This window comes from Oncorhynchus keta, chromosome 17 (genome assembly GCF_023373465.1).
Source record: "Oncorhynchus keta strain PuntledgeMale-10-30-2019 chromosome 17, Oket_V2, whole genome shotgun sequence".
NCBI lineage: Eukaryota > Metazoa > Chordata > Actinopteri > Salmoniformes > Salmonidae > Oncorhynchus > Oncorhynchus keta.
The window spans coordinates 34,071,688-34,091,210 of record NC_068437.1 but is presented as its reverse complement, the minus strand read 5'-3'; the positions used below and the strand labels follow the sequence as shown (position 1 = coordinate 34,091,210).

The window sequence follows — 19,523 nt, the reverse complement described above, 5'->3', positions numbered from 1 at the left end:
GAATAGATTCGGGTGTGGCGTTCAAACATTGCTCAATTGGTTTCAAGGCACCTACCATGTGCCAGGATAACATGCTAGGTTTATAAAAACCTATAATATCAGCAGGTCCACGCTACATTTATATAAACATATAATATCAGAGGCCCACGCTAGGTTTATATAACCCTATAATATCAGAGGCCATTAAAACCAGACAACGGAACAGTTCATTGTAATATTGTCAGGTTTGCTAGCAACAAACTATTTAGCTAGATTTAGCCTAGTGTTTGATATGCAATCTCCTCGTAATTAATAGTCATTGTTGACGAGTAGGCAACTTTTTCAATCTTACATACCACAGTTGCCACAGAAAACAATATGAAAGAACGCATTTATCAGTAAAAAAAAAGTAATATTTAAAATTTGCCAGAGTCGTGTCCATACATATAGAACTAATCCAATATTCCGATATTAATCCGATATTGCCTATATTGTTTTTGTTTTCATATTGTTTACTTAGACATCTTTTGTAGCCAGCTCGCTCTGTCTCACACACACACACACACACACACACACACACACACACACACACACACACACACACACACACACACACACACACACACACACACACACACACACACACACACACACACACACACACACACACACACACACACACACACAGACTCCTCTGGATGAGCAGGCTTTGTGAATGATCATCAGACTTGGTAAAAGGCCGACTCCCATTCACACTCACGCTCACGTTTATTTAACCATTGTGGACAGGATTTCCTCTGCCCTCCCCTCACTACTTCTGCTTCCTTTAAAAGAAAACTCTTCCCTTTCTATATTGGTGTGTCCCTTCTTAGTAATTTCTTTGATCAGTCCCCTCAACCATACCATTTCCTTATTCATTGGTAGTGGATGGGAGGGGTTCTGGTTTGGTGGCACCAAAGGTACAGTGGCATTTAAGCGCTATACCACTGCACCTGTGGGCTTACCTGTCATGACTCACTAAGTCTGACAAAAGCACATTGTGCCCAGATATTGTTGCGATTGGATCACCTGTGCATCAAATAGGAGTGTAACAGTAAGTGACTTTCTTTGTTTTCCTCTGAGTATGTACTGTATGACCCAGAGGTGAATGACACCGGGACATTCAAGCTGGTCATACAGGAGACTCACCTGGCTGCCCGAACCGAACTGTCCCGTCACCCAAACACCAGCCAAGCCCCTCGCTCTCTCTGCTTATTGTAGAGCAAAGCCAGGCTTTTTGAAGCAGCCCAGTCATGCTCCCATGATGCTCTGCCCAGTCGGTTCATTCTGGCTCTGACCCTTCTGCGTCAACTGAGCAGGGGTGAGGTAGGTTGACCTATCCCATTCTCACACACAGAGGTACACACACACAGAGACAGAGGGCCGCATGTACACACACACACACACACACACACACACACACACACACACACACACACACACACACACACACACACACACACACACACACACACACACACACACACACACACACACACACACACACACACACACACACACACACACATTTACACACATATACACACACACAGAGGTACGCACGTACACTCACAGATACACATACACACACAAACACACACACACACCATTCTGGCTCATGCTGTAAACATCACATCATGTTTAAGTGGTTGTAGAGAGAGGTTAACCAATCCCCACAGGAAACTGCACCACTGCAACCAACATGGTTCCATTTCCTCACCATCGTCCTTAAAGCTCACATTTTTACCAGAAAGAGAAAATACAGATCAAATGATAAGTTTGCTTTGATGGTTTTTAGATATAACAGAATCCGAGCTCTTGATGGTATTTTCTAAAGAGTTGATCTCACTGAGGCTTGTCTAGGTCATGTCCTCCTTACTTATTCCCTCTAACTAACTGATTAACTGATACCTGTTTAATCAAATCAAATGTATTTATATAGCCCTTCTTACATCAGCTGATATATCAAAGTGCTGTACAGAAACCCAGCCAAAAAACCCTAACAGCAAGCAAGGCAGGTGTAGAAGCACGGGTATGAGTAGCCTGTTTAAATCACCACAAGGGCGAATGTCACCTGCCCATACACTACTGACAATATGACTGATATATAGTCCACTACTCCAACTCTAACTTACAGTTCATCCTCACCAGAGTCTTTGCCCTCATAGTTTAATGATTTTTGAAACCAACTTTCTCATCCCTCTGCACATATATGGACATCTTGCAATCGTGTCAAGCCACATTCCTCTCAATGCGCTGCTCCAAGGGAAAAAGGCACGTTGCTGGAGAAGAATGCTGAGGAAGTGCCATTAGTCGGCCAGGCCGTTACCACAAGCAGTTTTGACCACGAGGGTGGGTGGGTGTGTGTGTCTGTCTGTGTCTGTGTGTGTGCGTGTGCGTGCTTGTGAGCAAACCAATGAGAGCGGTGGAAACTCTTACTGGGTGTGTACTGGCTGACTCAGCCAGTACATTTTGTGGGTTTAGGCTCGCCTGCCACACACACACCACAACCTCCTGTGCTCCTATTCTACTCATACTTACGTCATGTGGAGAACCAGAACAGAACCAAGCTGGATTTGTTGGGCTATTGGTTCAATTATTGAGAATGCTCACAGACAGCTCAATACTTTTTTATTTGTCTCTGATTGTCTGCTTCTCCCTCCTATATCGCTCTCTGTGTTCTCTCTCTCTAGTTCTATTGACTGGCTGTCTGTCAACCTGTCTCTCATTATTCCTTATGGGTTTATATCCCAGACATCAATGAAATGAAGCTGACCCCTTTTAAATAAATATTATCCTCTCAGTCAAAGGCCATGTTCACTCTTGAGCAAGTTCCTGTGTACTTTTGACTAAGAAACAGGTAAGCACAAGTGAAATGGTTTGCTGTTTGAGCATCTGAAGTATTCCATTGTGCTACGTTGTTGACATTTTGTCAGACATTTTTGTCTCTGCTACATTTGGCCATGACAGTCGCTGTGTGCCTAAGTGCTTTAAAAGACCTTAGTCGACAACAGCAAATATGACACAAAAGGCCCAGCGCACCCATGAAGGACAGGACCGTCTTTTCCGTGTGGGTCACTGTTGTCTCCCCACAGAAAGCAACTAGGACAGCCCTTGTTCTCTGGAGGGTAACTCAACTAGGCTTGGTGGTCTAGAGCTCAGCCTAGCTCGCTCTCCCTCTTTGTCTCTGTTTCTGTCTCTCTCTATCTCCGATACATATTCAACACTACATACTAGTTTATACAGATTGTATATTTAATCTTCATAATTATTTGTCTTAACTCCAGTCCTGGGAGTCTTTTCATGCGTGTAAGTGCACTTTCATTACCTCCAGCTCTTTTGATGATAATACAAATGAGTGTGTTGTGTGGGCATGTGGGCGTCTCGTTATCTGCTTTTGCTTTGTACCCTGTCATTACCAGAGAAAACAAACAAAAATGTGTTGCCATGACAACAGCTGAACAGGAAATAACATGTTGAGGAAGTGTGAGGTAAAGTATGATACAGAGAAAGAGGGAGTGGTGGAGACGGATGGAGACTGCTTTAGTCACTGTGGTTTATGCTAGTTCCTCTTTATCCTACAGCACAGTATGTCACTCAAGTTCACCCCATCATTAATCACACTTTATTCACTCTCTCACATCATCTTCTTGTGTATTACATCCAGGGGTTGGAACGGGAATTATTTTCCAATCAATATTTTTTATCATTCCGTTCCACTGTTCCACCATGAAGTCCTGATTTACGCAGTCTCCTCTGAACAGTTGATGTTGAGATGTGTCTGTTTTTACACAGCAAATACCTAGAGGGCGATTTGCAATTCACAACACTCCCACACTGTTTCCTCTCACTGTAACATGGCCAATCCTCCAGAGCTGTCATCAAGATGGTGGGAGTTCCAGCCATATTTCTCTGTACCATCATATATTTTATTTGGTGTGATAAAGATAAGCCATAACAATGCTCTCTTTATCTCTCCCCTAATGAACTGAACACAGTGGTTTATTTCTCACTCGTTCCCTCTATTGCCTCACATAGATAGATTATGTATTGTATATAGGATAAACGAATAGAGATATAACAAATCATACCTCACCTAAAATGCTACCCTCCAACGTTATTGGTAATGGTGAGAGATTAGCATGTTTTGGGGGCATGATCTTTGTGCATCTGTAACTTTCTCACTCAACATAATTCATGATTCAGTAATGATTATCTGTAATCATGGAGGCATCCACATTAATGTAGAAGTGTTCAGAAACATATTACATTCTTATTTACAATAAAAGTGACTCCAAAATTACACAATAGATAATTTACCATTAATTTCTATTGGGCACAACATAATCTGAAGCACAACCAAAACAAACTGCAAATGCATCCAACAAGTTTGTGAGTCACAAGCTTGATGTAGTCATTGTATGCTAGGAATATGGGACCAAATACTAAACATTTAACTATATTTTATTTAACTAGGCAAGTCAGTTAAGAACACATTCTTATTTTCAATGACAGCCTAGGAACAGTGGGTTAACTGCCTGTTCATGGGCAGCTCAGGGGATTGAACTTGCAGCCTTCCGTTTACTAGTCCAACGCTCTAACCACTAGGTCGGCTAGATACATAATTTGCAGTCATTTCTAAACATATATGTATGAAAATATCCTAAAATAAAAGGTGACATTCTGTACTGTCGCCACATATAAAACATTTGATCTCAAATCCAAAATGCTGTAGTATAGAGCCAAATTAAACATTTTGTTTTCACTGTCCAAATAAATACACAGGGGAATGTACCTCATATGAATGTATAATCACATTTTCAAGGTGTTTCATATAACCTACTTTATATACACGTGTTTAGTTGATTATCTTGAAAGGTGCAATGGATTACTGGAAATTATTGGCTGGGCCATTACAGCAGTCTCTATACGTGTTTGGCTGAGAAGCAGAAAACAAGACAACTACAATAGGCCTGCACCTTTCATGTTGTTGACCTGTTGTAGGTACTTACTTGGAAATGTACAAAGATTTTGCCAGAGTACTTTCCTTTAGAACTGAAAGGACCAAGGACTTGAACATGAACAAAGATTTTGTCTGATTTCTTATCTTTAGACCTGAAAAAACCTGGGTATTTTCAGTTAGAAGCTAAATATGAACATGGTGATAATATTACTCCCATTGACAGCTTCCTTAATCATCGCATAGATGCCATCTAAATTCCATCTAACATGAGGTCAAAGCTATTTTTGGCCCTTCACAGCTGAGACTAGAGCTGGAACAAATCTTCATGAACATCAATGTAGTTTCCTTCATGCTTATGTAGTCAGTCAGTTCATGGTTCTGTCTCATTAGGCTCTCCTTGAATTCTCATTGACCACTGATCTATAGGACTTAGCTAGGTGAAAGCAATATGAATATGGCTGAAATACCTCCAGTTCACCTACCAGTGAAAAGAGACTAGGATAGGTAGGGGGCTTGAAATAAAGCCCCTAGTAAGAGTAGAAGTGATCTATATTTAATCCGATGACATAGTGGCACTCAATATATCATTCTGGTTGTTGAGATTGGAGGGGGGGGGGCTTTTTTGAGAGAGGAGAGGGGAGGAGGATATTCATTGAAAGCAGAGCAGGGAGAAAACAAAAGACCAGATGCGCTCTCAGCAACTGTTGCTGTCATAGACAGAATGAGAGAAAGGTAGAACAGGGATAGAAGGGGGACCGGAAAGAGGATAGTTAGCAAAACACAAGGGAGGGGCACCTTCCAAGCTAATAAAAAACTGAAGAAGCAGACAGTGACAGAAAAGAGAAAAAAAGAGTGATTGAGAGAGAAGAAATGGAGAGAGAGGCTGCGCAAGGTAGGGTGGGAGGGAGCAAGAGAGGGAGAGGCAGAAGGGTGTGTACACACATGCACCACCCTCTTCCCCATTCTGCCTGTCACAAGGCTCAGAAACCCTCTCTCGCAGAGAATAGAAAAAAAGTTGGGCAAAGTCTGTCTCAGCTCCAATAGCTACCAGACACCCACTCCCTTTAGAGGACCGGACTCTCCCTCTCTCTCTCTCTTTATCTCTCTCTCACACTCACTCACTCACTCACTCACACACACACACACACACACACACACACACACACACACACACACACACACACACACACACACACACACACACACACACACACACACACACACACACACACACACACACACACACACACACACACACACACACACACACACACACACACACACACACACACACACTCACTCCTGACACAGAGAAGATAGGATAACTGGAGAGACCATACACACTTCCTACTCATCCAGCAACTCACCCAGCCATCGCCAGACGCTAAGACCAAGATGTGGACTCTGCTCTTGGGGGTTACCTTTGGATTACTGGCCTCCTCCAGGTTGGAACCGGCTCAAGGTGAGGCTGTGCATCTCTCTCTGCCCAGCAGACACCTCTTTGTCTGGGGCTTTTTTTCTCTGCTTTCAGCCTGGAAACACTCTCCTTTGTTGGTAGATTTTGTGGCGAGACAGTGTAGTTTTTTTCATTATCAGCACTTGATGAGCATGTATAGTGTGTGTATGTGTGTGTGTGTGTGTAAGAAGAGAGTAGGATAGGCTGAGGCAGTGCCTGTGGAATGGATGAGTAGACGCCAGTAAAGCAGTGTGCGCTAGGCTACACTAGCACAGACAGGCTTATGTCTGGCAGTCTGAGACTCATGACAGCACAGACACAAAGGAGAAAGTCTCTCTCTCTCTCTTTCTCTCACACACATGCTCACATACACACTCACCACTGAGTGTGTTAGGGAGTAGAACAATGAGCCCATGCCAGGCAGCTGCTCATTTCTCATTCCTTCAGCCGGTTATCTTGGTATTGTATGGCCACTGTAGCCTTCAGAAAGCATCTATCTGCACTTCAATCAATGTGAGGATACGAAAGAGCTCTATTCATTGTCTGACCACAGCTGAGAGCTATGCTGCCATGCTTTTACGCTGCATTTTCTAAGGATATTCATTCATTCCTCTACCTTTCTCTCTCTTTCTCTCTCTCTCTCTTTCTCTCTCTCTCTTTCTCTCTCTCTCTTTCTCTCTCGCTGTCTTTCATTTTCTTTGTCTCTCGCTCCCTCATGCTTTCAGTAAGGGCTCTTGATTGGATTTGTGTCTCAGAGCGGCATCTTTCTGACAGGGGGAAGTTGGTGCTGAATCAAACAGGTCTGGGTTAGTCTCGCTCTCTTTGATTTGGCTGGGGGGGATCTCGCTGTGCCTCCTCTCTGGCTCTGTGCCAAAGCACAGCCAGCGTGGAGCTGTAAATCTGACCGGTTTAAAGACAAACAAAGAGGAGCTATAGTATGTGTGTTCACATTTCCCCTGTGTATTCCTACAAGTTTATGCCTCTTTGTTTAACCTTAGGGAATGAAGGGTTGTATGAAGATGATAGCTATGTGTGTGTGCATCTATGTGTGTGTTCACAGTAATTGGGTGTCTGGTGAGTTGAGTCCTGTGGTAGTTTCAGCTCATCCTGGCCAGTCTTTGAACCCTAAATGTGCTGCAGTCCAGACATCAATGTAAACCAATAACCCATTAACAAGGCCTCTCCCATGACTGGAGATCCAATCCACATATGGTTCTGTAAATGACCAAAGCAAAAGGACCCTGAAATTTGACCTTCAGAAAATACTTGCTCTCCTAGCCCCTCTGGCTAATGCGGCCGTCCAATGGATATACTTTTTCAAAAGCAGGTTTTGCTTTAGACACACTCGCTCACAAATTCACATGCACATAACGACATCCATGCATAATGCTTACGTTACAGAAATATGAGCTAGGCATTAATACGGCTGTTCCCATTGCTGGGTTGTTTGCTCAGGGTGTCTTGGCAGTTGGCCAGCTTCACTCCGCTCCTTAGAGCACGTTAGACAAGGCCTGATTGATCAGATGGCTACAGGTATGCACAGGGCCAGAGCAGGCTGTGTCCATCCAGGCTGGACACATGCATGCACGCACACACACCTCACAGAGACCAGCCCATGCCAGTGGCTGTATTTGCTCCCCTGGCGTAACGACCCTTCCCGTACCTCTGGGTGTCCATTTCCAAGGTGAGGGGTTCCTGTGGACCAGCACTAGGGCCTCACAAAGAGGCCTTGTGCCCATGCACGCTTGGACTACCGTCACCTGCCATCTGATCTGCATGGGCACTTGTTTGGCCCCTGTCCAATACCCTTCTACCCTCCTATACCCTTCTCTACCAACCAATCACACATAGGCCTTACAGCCGTTCCTCTCCTCCTTTTCTGGCCCCTTCACTCAGTCAAAAGCTGATTGGCTTTTAAACTGATCTTAAACGGGGGGTACCTCGTATTTCAGCACTACTGTATCTTCAAGAATGCTGTTAAACCTATTAATTATGATTTAAAGCCTCTCTGTGAGTCTTAGGTTCCCCATTAGCCAGGCTGTACCCCCGCCCCCTTCCTTCTCTTCACTGTTCATATACACTGAAGTCTTTGTAGCCAAGGGAAAGCTGCTCCAAAGGCCTCTTTCTGTAATGTATACAGACCCTTACTGCATGAGGCAAACCTGACCATCTCTAATACCCAACCAGACCACATTTTGTATCTGGGACCAATACAGTGGCTGTAACTAAGTCTATATTTTCACAGAGATGTCTGTGAGCTTTCACTGCAAGTCGATAATCATGTAAGTGTTCAGAGGTTAGGATAGACACATTTAAAAGGTCATATTGTGGATTTATCCACTAAAAGGTTATCTAAATTTTGATGTAAGATTTGTGAGCCTATAAGCTAAAAGTCTTTGAAAGACATAAGGGGGAAAATGAATGTGTGTCTGAGAGAGAGACAGAGAAAGGGGGGAAAGAGGGGCAGGAGTTAGCCTGGAGCTAGGCCCATCTCCCAGCTAGCTGAAGAGATCCATCAGACAATTCCTGGGCTTCAATACCTCTTTTGCCAATTGGCCTGGACCCTTTTCTGCTGACACAGAGCCCCACGGATCAATCTCGACTAGTCTGCCGACGTAACCATCCGAGGGGGTTTCAACAGGCTCTTCCATTGTGACGTCCCTCTGAGGCCCATCTGCTAGCCTGCTAGCCCCGGCCTGCTAGCTGTCTGAATCTCTGTGCCTCCAGCTCGCCTAGCTACTCACTGGATCCTATGATCACTCGGCTACCCATGCCTCTCCCTAATGTCAATATGCCTTGTCTATTGCTGTTTTGGTTAGTGATTTTTGTCTTATTTCACTGTCGAGCATCCTGCTCAATATGCCTTAGCTAGCCGTTTTGCTCCACCCCCCACACATGTGGTGACCTCACTTGGCTTAAATGGTGCCTCTAGAGACAAAACCTCTCTCATCGTCACTCAACGCCTAGACTTACCTCCAATATACTCACATCCTACCATACCCTTGTCTGTACATTATTCCTTGAATCTATTCTTCCATGCCCAGAAATTTGCTCCTTTTACTCTCTGTTCCGAATGCAGTAGACAACCAGTTCCTATAGCCTTTAGCCGTACCCTTATACTACTCCTCCTCTGTTCCTCTGGTGATGTAGAGGTTAACCCAGGCCTTGCAGCCCCCAGCATCACTCTAATTCCCCAGGCGCTCTCATTTGTTGACTTACGTAACCATAAAAGCCTTGGTTTCATGCATGTTAACATTAGAAGCCTCCCTAAGTTTGTTTAATTCACTGCTTAATTCATCTGCCAACTCAGATGTCCTAGCCGTGTCTGAATCCTGACTTAGGAAGGCCACCTAAAATCCTGCAATTTCCAACCCTAACTATAACATTTTCAGACAAGATAGAACTGCCAAAGTCGAAGGAGTTGCAATCTACTGAGGCCTGCAGAGTCCTGTCATACTATCCAGGTCTGTGCCCAAACAATTTGAGCTCCTACTTAAACATTTTTTTTTTTTCCAGAAACAAGTCTCTCACTTTTGCTGCTTGTTATAGACCCCCTTCAGTCCCCAGCTATGCCCTGGACACCATATGTGAATCGCCGCCCATCTATATTCAGAGTTTGTACTGTTAGGTGACCTAAACTGGGACATGCTTAACACCCAGGTCCTACAATCTAAACTAGATGCCTTCAATCTCACACAAATTATCAAGGAACCTACCAGGTACAACCCTAAATCTGTAACCATGGGCACCCTCTTATAGATATCATCCTGACCATCTTGCCCTCTAAATACACCTCCGCTGTCTTCAACCAGGATCTCAGCTATCACTGCCTCATTGCCTGCGTGCGTTATGGGTCCGCAGTCAAACGACCAGCCCTCATCACTGTCAAAACGCTGCCTAAAACACTTCAGCGAGCAGGCCTTTCTAATCGACCTGGCCCAGGTATCCTGGAAAGATATTGACCTCATCCCGTCAGTAGAGGATGCCTGTTTGGTCTTCAAAAGTGTTTTCTTCTTAAATAAACATGCCCCATTCAAAAAATGTATAACTAAGAACAGATATACGCATTGCTTCACCCCAGACTTGACTGCCCTTGACCAGCACAAAAACATCCTGTGGCATTTTGCATTAGCATCGAATAGCCACCACGATATGCAACTTTTCAAGGAAGTCAGGAACCAATATACTCAGTCAGTTAGGAAAGCTAAGGCTAGCTTTTTCAAACAGAAAATTGCTTCCTGTAGCACTAATTCCAAAATAAATTGTCCATGGAGAATAAGATCACCTCCTCCCAGCTACCCACAGCACTGATGATAGAAAACACTGTCACCACCAATATATCTGTGATAATCGTTAATTTCAATAGGCATTTTTTCTATGGCTGGCCTTGCTTTCCACCTGGTTATCCTTACCATGGCCAACATCTCAGCACCCCCTGCAGCAACTTGCCCAAGCCCCCCTGCTTCTCTTTCACACAAATCCAGACAGCTGATGTTCTGAAAGAGCTGCAAAATCTGGATCCCTACAAATCAGCTGGGCTAGACAATCTGGACAATCTCTTTCTGAAATTATCAGCTGAAATTGCTGCAAACCCTATTACTAGCCTATTCAACCTCTCTTTCGTATCATCTGAGATCCCCAAAGATTGGAAAGCAGCCGCAGTCATCCCCCTCTTCAAAGGGGGAGAAACTCTAGACCCAAACTGTTATAGACCTAAATCCGTCCTTCCCTGTCCTCCTAAAATCTTTGAAAGCCAAGTTAACAAACAGATCACCGACCATTTCGAATCCCACCGTGCCTGCTCCACTATGCAATCTGGTTTCCGAGCTGGTCATGGGTGAACCTCAGCCATGCTCAAGGTCATAAACGATATCATAACCGCCATCGATAAAAGACAGTACTGTGCAGCCGTCTTCATCATCATGGCCAAGGCTTTTGACTCTGTCAATCATCGCATTCTTATCGGCAGACTCAATAGCCTTGGCTTCTCAAATGACTGCCTCGCCTGGTTCACCAACTACTTCTCTGATAGAGTTAAGTGTGTCAAATCGGAGGGCCTGCTGTCCTGACCTCTGGCAGTCTCTATGGGGCTGCCACAGGGTTCAATTCTTGGGCCGACTCTCTTCTCTGTATATATCAATGATTTCACTCTTGCTGTGTTGATTCTCGGATCCACCTCTAGGTAGACGACACCATTCTGTATACATCTGCCCTTCTTGGGACACTGTGCTAAAAAACCTCCAAATGAGCTTCAACGCCATACAACACTCCTTTTGTTGCCTCCAACTGCTTTTAAATGCTAGTAAAACTAAGTGCATGCTCTTCAAACGATTGCGGCCCGCACCCTCCCGCCCGACTAGCATCACTACTCTGGACGGTTCTGTCCACTGAATATGTGGACAACTACAAATACCTAGGTGTCTGGTTAGACTGTAAACTCTCCTTCCCAGACTCATATTAAGCATCTCCAATATAAAATTAAATCTAGAGTCGGCTTCCTATTTCGCAACAAAGCCTCCTTCACTCACGCTGCCAAACATACCCTCGTAAAACGGACAATCCTACCGATCCTTGACTTCAGCCATGTCATTTATAAAACAGCCCCCAACACCCTACTCAGCAAACTGGATGTAGTCTATCACAGTGCCACCCATTTTGTCACCAAAGCCCCATATACTACCCACCACTGCGACCTGTATGCTATTGTTGGCTGGGCCTCACTACATATCCGTCGCCAAACTCACTGGCTCCAGGTCATCTATAAGTTTTTGCCAGGTAAAGTCCCACCTTTTCTCAGCTCACTAGTCACCATAACAACACCCACCTGTAGTACGTGCTCTAGCATGTATATTGCACTGGTCATCCCCAAATCCAACACTTACTTTAGCCGCCTTTCCTTCCAGTTCTCTGCTGCCAATGACTGGAACAAATTGCAAAAATCACTGAAGCTGGAGTCTTATATCTCCCTCTCTAAATTTAAGCATCAGCTGTCAGAGCAGTTTAACGATCACTGTATCTGTACACAGCCAATCTGTAAATAGCACACCCAACTACCTCATCCCCATATTATTACTTACCCTTATGCTCTTTTGCACCCCAGTAGCTCTACTTGCACATCATCATCTGCACGTCTATCACTCCAGTATCAATGCTAAATTGTAATTATTAACCCCTCTATGGCCTATTTATTGACTACCTCCCTACTATTCTACATTTGCAGACACTGTACATAGATTTTGATATTTTTATTTTCTATTGACTGTATGTTTGTTTATATGTAATACTGTGTTGTTGTTTTTGTCGCACTGCTTTGCTTTATCTTGTCCAGGTCGCAGTTGTATATGAGAACATGTTCTCAACTGGCCAACCTGGTTCAATAAAGGTGAAATATAACTAAATTAAAAGGAGAAACAGTCCTTCAGGTGACTTTGCCTGGGTGAGTTTTGTCTGAGGGGGGGCGGATCTCATGTTTCACCTGTACCACCGGTCTATTGGCTCTGTGGACCTGTGACCAGCAGAGTGAGGGCAAGCCATAACAAACATGCTGGCTCTGCACTATCTTGACAGAGAGCGAGAGAAAGAGAGATTTTGCAGAAATGTATGGTGACAGTCTATATTTGTGGATGTGGCATTGTTTCTCAGAGAGAGTTTAATAAACACATACATCACAGAGAGAGAGAGAGAGAGAGAGAGAGAGAGAGAGAGAGAGAGAGAGAGAGAGAGAGAGAGAGAGAGAGAGAGAGAGAGAGAGAGAGAGAGAGAAAGATAGTAAGAGAGAGATTTGCTTCTGAGAAAATCAGACATAGGTGATAAAAAGCAAGCTGTTTGGCTTTCAGGCCTGATAAGATGTACGTAGCTAGACAGAGCACAGACTACATATTGACTGATGTTTTGGATTTGAGGCCAGTGTATCAGTTTGTGTGGTAGTCGTGGTGGTGGCTAGTGTTTGGATGCCAGTGTATTAGTGTGTGTTGGTTGGAGGCCAGTCTATCAGTGTGTTCTGGTTTGGAGGCCAGTGTATCAATGTGTGTTATTTTGAGGCCAGTGTATCGCAAAGTGTTGGTTTGGAGGCCTGTGTATCAATGTGTGTTTTTGTTTGGAGGCCAGTGTATCAATGTGTGTTGGTTTGGAGGCCAGTGTATCAGTGTGTTTTTGTTTGGAGGCCAGTGTATCAATGTGTGTTGGTTTGGAGGCCAGTGTATCAGTGCGTTTTTGTTTGGAGGCCAGTGTATCAATGTGTGTTGGTTTGGAGGCCAGTGTATCAATGTGTGTTGGTTTGGAGGCCAGTGTATCAGTGTGTTTTTGTTTGGAGGCCAGTGTATCAATGTGTGTTGGTTTGGAGGCCAGTGTATCACAATCTGTTGGTTTGGATTCCAGTGTATCAGTCTGTGTTGGTTTGGAGGCCAGTGTGTCATTGAGTGTGGTGTTGGAGGCCGAGTGTATCAGTGTGTATCAGTGTGTGTGGTGTAATTTGCTGTGTATAGCTACAGGAGAGAGACGAGAGAAGAGCCTGTCTGTTCCAGTCAATGCAGCTGGAGAATCTGGCATGCACTGTGTAAAAGCTCCCTTTTCTCCCAACTCGCAGCCTCTGTATATCCAGACACTCTGTGGTCTCTGGCCCTTTCAAGTCCATTAACTGACAATAGCATCTTTTCGAGAGTCACTGCCTTGGAATAACAGGATCTTGGAGTGACAGAGTTGTGCATGGCCACTCTCCCTGCATGCTAATGGTAACACCTCTGATTCATTGGTTACCCTCTTTCTTCTGCCATCCAAATGCTGTGTTCACTTTGATCCACTCTCGGCAGTGTATGTGCGGGTGCGTGTGCTCGTGCGCGTGCATGTGTGTGTTTTCCTCTAATGCAGAGTTCCATGGTGAACACACAGCTACAGCTACACCCTCCGAGCCCAACCGCCACTAACGGCAAAGTAACTTCCTGCTCAACCTCCTCTCTCTGCCAGTACTATGGTATTCACCAAAGTGCTGGATCAGGCAGTTTTACTGATGCCATAAATGTTTAATGTTCATTTTCAAAATGTGATATGTCATCGGTTAACATACCAGGTTGATAAGTGAACTACAATACTATGACTCTCTACAACTCTGTGCTGTTGTCAAAGCAGACTGCAGTCAGACAGGTAGAAGATCAAAGCAAATTGTCAGACACACAAGTGGTGAATCATTGAGACATCAAAACATAGAGCAATGTCAAATAGTGTAGGCATTGAGACCATGTTACTCTGGTACACTTTGCAATTTGAAAACATAAAATCTGCATGTTTCTTGTTCCTTTTATAGAGTTCTGTGTTGAAATCTTTAAGTGTGCGTCAGTCTAAGTAACATAATAAAAAAAATCCCTATCAAAATCAGCTGGATGGTGTCCTCCAACACATTGGTGAGGCTGGCTTCCGGGTTAAGCGAGAAGTGTATCAAGAAGCAGTGTAGCTTGGCAGGTTTGTGTTTCAGAGGATGCATGGCTCTCGACCTTCGCCTCTCCCGAGTCTGTAGGGGAGTCTGTAGGGGATTTGCAGCGATGGGACAAGACTGTAACTAGCAATTGGATATCACGAAATTAGGGACAAAATGGGTAAAAGTAGAAAAAATCATAATAATAACAATTTGTCCGTTTAATCTAGAGATATGTTTTTTGCATGGGATGCGCCTCAGTCCAATGCATCTGTTTGTCAGACCATGAAATATTCAGAATATCGACCACCACAAGCCCCAGGGGACTAGTCTGAAGTTAGTAGCGCTGTTCTGCCACCTTCCGAACGGTTTCGCCTACACACTAGTATGACCACACTATGGTAAGATGAGACTCTCACAAACATGATGGCGTTCTGCATTTTGTGTCACGGGACTCATCAGAAGGTGTCGTGTAAATTTCCTGTATTACCAAATCACGAGAGAGCAATTAAGAGTTATTATAAAGTCCATCTTTAATTATATGAGCTTCACCATAACCCTGTGACTCTCAGATCAATTCAGTGTCTATAAATTAATTATCTGAGAGTGCTTACAAAACAGTTCTTAGTATCATTTATAGCCAAGACACACCCATCAAAACTCAAAACATGACAAATAACAGATCTTAGGAACATTACACAAAGAACCTTTTACCAGAAAAAGGAGTATCATATAGCCAGACAGGATTAGCTATAAATTATCGTTCAGTTTGCCCTCTTAGATGAGGTTCTACTTCTCGTTCTTGGTACCACTTAGGACCAAAACATTACCTCATCCAATGGCATACATTGGGGAAAAAAAGTATTTAGTCAGCCACCAATTGTGCAAGTTCTCCAACTTAAAAGATGAGAGAGGCCTGTAATTTTCATCATAGGTACACTTCAACTATGACAGACAAAATGAGGAAAGAAATCCAGAAAATCACATAGTAGGATTTTTTATGAATTTATTTGCAAATTATGGTGGAAAATAGGAATAGTTACAGACACATTCACAGATAAGACAAACCTGACCTCTCCCCTCTCTGAGCCCCAAGTAATTTTCCACATAAGCATACTTATGAACATTGATCAAACATCTTCTTTATCAATGTTACCTAAAGAATTCTGATTCTGCCACAACAAAGCTAAACTATACAAATGAATGGAAGTATAGAGATAGTTTTGTGCCAACAAAAAATAAGGGGTCAAAAGTTACAGGCGGAGTCAGAAAGATGGATGTCAGAGGTATTGCAATGTATTGTAAATGTAATTTGAATTCCTCTGTCTGTATATTTCAATAACATATGAGGGTGCAGTGAGATACTCGATGGGTTGGACGATATTCTTCTTATAAGGTATCTTTAAAAAATATATACTCAAACTGGAAATCAACCAATCCTCAATAGTTCACACAATGCAACGGTCAAATTCTTTATTATCTGAAATTTTCAAGAGCCTGTTAGACGGAGAGAAACAAAATGGTGCAGGTTGAGGCCATGTGAAGAAAGTGATATGGGTGCTGGAGATAGGGGTGGGGGCTAGTGGGTCTGGGAAGGTGTGATGTTTGTGTACTGATGTTTGTGTGATGTAGTAATTTGTATGTGTATGTTTTGCATACAAGTCTAACTTAAATGACAGAGTGTAAAGAAGGAAGCCTGTACTGAAAAAAAATATGCCAAAGCATGCATCCTGTTTGCAATAAGGCACCAAAGCCAACTTTAGGTCCTGAATACAAAGAGTTAGGTTTGGGGTAAAAACACAACACATCACAGCTTCATATTTACAGCTTCATATTTTCAAGCATAGTGATGGCTGCATCATGTTCTGGGTATGCTTGTCATCGGCAAGGTATACAGAATTGTCTACGCAATAGAGCTAAGCGCAGGCTAAATCCTAGAGGACACCTGTCTTAGTCTACTTTCCAACAGATATCGGTAGACAAATTCACCTTTCAGCAGGACAATAACGTAAAACACAATGGCAAATATACACTGGAATTGCTTACCAAGACTACATTTTTTAAATAAATGTGTATAATCCAGGTGTGCAAAGTTCTTAGAGACTTACCAAGAACAGGTGTACATATACTTAGATGATGTGACAGATCATGTGACACTTAGATTGCACACAGGTGGACTTTATTTAACTAATTATGTAACTTATGAAGGTAATTGGTTGCACCAGATCTTATTTATCGGCTTCACAGCAAAGGGGAATACATATGCATGCACCACTTTTACGTTTTTTATTTTTTTTAATGTTTTGAAACATGTTATTTTTTTCATTTCACTTCATCAATTTTGACTATTTTATGTAGGTCCATTACATGACATCCAAATAAAAATACATTTAAATTACAGTAATGCAACAAAATAGGAAAAAATCCATGAGGGGTGAATACTTTTGCAAGGCACTGTATGTATCTAATCAAAATATATTTGTGTTTTACTTTCCATTAATTAAAATAAAATTTCAGAATTTTTCTTCGACTTTGACATTACAGAATATTTTGTGTAGATATTTGACAAAAAAATAAATCACACAACAACATGTGGAAAAAGTTAAGAGGTATGAGTACTTTCTGAATGTATGTTATAGCCCTGAAGCGACAATAAGCAATGACATGACAGATAATCAGAAACTTGTGCTCATGATTTATGGTTGTGTGCATTCGTGCATGTGCTTGTGTGTGTGTGTTTACTCCAGTGAAACAAAATATTGTGAAACAGAACCATTTTGAGGATAAAACACATTATATGAGTGATATATTACATGATATCTTACAGCACTTAGACTGCATCGAAAGCATTATGAAATGTAATAACTCATAGGAAAATGTATGAACATAACTAGCTTGAATACATTTGTAAGATGAGTTCATCTGTATTCGTCTGTATGCTGTCTATTGTTTAGGAGCATAGTCATATGCTGAGTGACACAATGGCAATCAACGACCTCAACAACTTTATAATGGCAGTTAGGGTTATTCAAATGTGCAAAATATGTTTAATTTCACAGTAAAACAGACTCAAAATAGGCCTCTACAAAGCCTTGTAAAACCAAGCATGAATGAACTGTAAAGAGACAATTAAAGGAAACTATTAAAGGAGAATATTAAACTATTAAAGGAGCCTATTAAGCTAACAGACATGACTATTTATATAGAGGTACTCAGGTTATGACAGTGCTGGATAAATACTAGTACGTCAGAGCTACCGTGAGGTCACAACTGGTCCCATATTTGTCATTTACTGTTGGGTGATATACTAGAAGAACTAGCTACAGATTTCAGAGGTATTTCCCAAGACCCCTATTCAAGTTAATTAAGAAGTTTTAGAAAAGCAACATATTTATGTCAGATTTCTTTTTCTGACGACAGGTGGTTGAAATAACATAATTACAACTTTATTTCTAATGCCAGGAGAAAATTAATTTGTTTCACCCATCTGTTTTGTTTGTCACCAGTTGGTCTTGTTTCTATGTACGTTGCTAGTAAATGCCTAGTTCTTTTCAGAACATATTGAAAAGTAACCTTTCTTCCACGTTGTGTGTTTTCATTTTCTTTGAAGATGTCTAAATATTATACAGTTTTAAAATGTATAGTTAAAACATGGCCGACATACAGTCACAGTGTCTCACAGGCTGATTTCCTCAATACTAACCTCTCTCTCACCTTCTCTTCCTTTCCCCAGCTATAGTAAAGTCCCGTAGCTGCAGCCATGCTGGAGTGTTCCACGTGGAGGGAGAAGCTCGCTACTCGTTGACCTTTGGCCTGGCCAAGAACCTGTGTGAGAGCCTGGGCGGCACCATTGCCAGCAAGGAACAGGTCACAGAGGCCCACGCCCAAGGCCTAGAGACCTGTAGGTGAGGTCACACATCCATCTTTATGACTACACACTGTCCTCTTAGGACTCACATGATGTGCTTTATCAACAGGTAAATAATTAAATGGAAATTAAATGGAAATCAGCAAAAGGACTCTGTAAGACTAAGTCACTGTTCCAATATCCACACGAGCGTACCATTTAGAATCAAGCAATGTATTGGACGTGTGTGACATGATATCATGTATATTAAAATGGAAGTGTAAATCTTTCATGTGTTTTTTTATTTGTAGTAGACTACTTACTCATTGAATGACCTACTCTAAATTAAAACCAAAACGGTAATGGTCAAGAAATTGTATTATTATATAACCTTTATTATGTTCCTTATCTCAACCTAAACACTTCTAGCAGTTTTGGTTGACTGTGTCAATATAAATTACTTTTTTACTAATTTACTGTTTAATCACCTATGTAGAAAAAGGACATCACAAAAAGCAACAGCCGTGTGGTAGATTACACTAAACAAAAATATAAACGCAACATGTTAATTGTTGGTCCCATGTTTTGTGAGCTGAAATAAAAGATCCCAGAAATGTATCTTATGCGCAAAAAGTTTATTTATCTCAAACGTTCAATTTGAATGTACAAATATCAATAAGCTTACCTTTCTAGGGCAGGCGTTCCGCTAGCGCAACCCCTCAACAACATTCCATTGAAAAGGCAGCTCGCGAAATTCAAAAATATTTTGGGGAAATATGTAACTTTCACACATTAACAAGTCCAATACAGCAAATGAAAGATAGACATCTTG

At 42.4% G+C, this 19,523-nt stretch overlaps 1 protein-coding gene across 1 annotated transcript in view; it reads left to right on the top strand.

Moving 5' to 3' along the window:
- Window positions 1–5,951: 5,951 nt before the first annotated feature.
- LOC118395748 (CD44 antigen-like) overlaps window positions 5,952–19,523 on the top strand; it is a 36,072-nt gene continuing 22,500 nt past the window's right edge. The window contains exons 1-2 of the mRNA XM_035789637.2: window positions 5,952–6,443; window positions 18,578–18,749. Coding sequence (XP_035645530.1) covers window positions 6,377–6,443; window positions 18,578–18,749 — 239 coding nt within the window. The 5' untranslated portion in view covers window positions 5,952–6,376. The remainder of the gene's footprint in view (window positions 6,444–18,577; window positions 18,750–19,523) is intronic.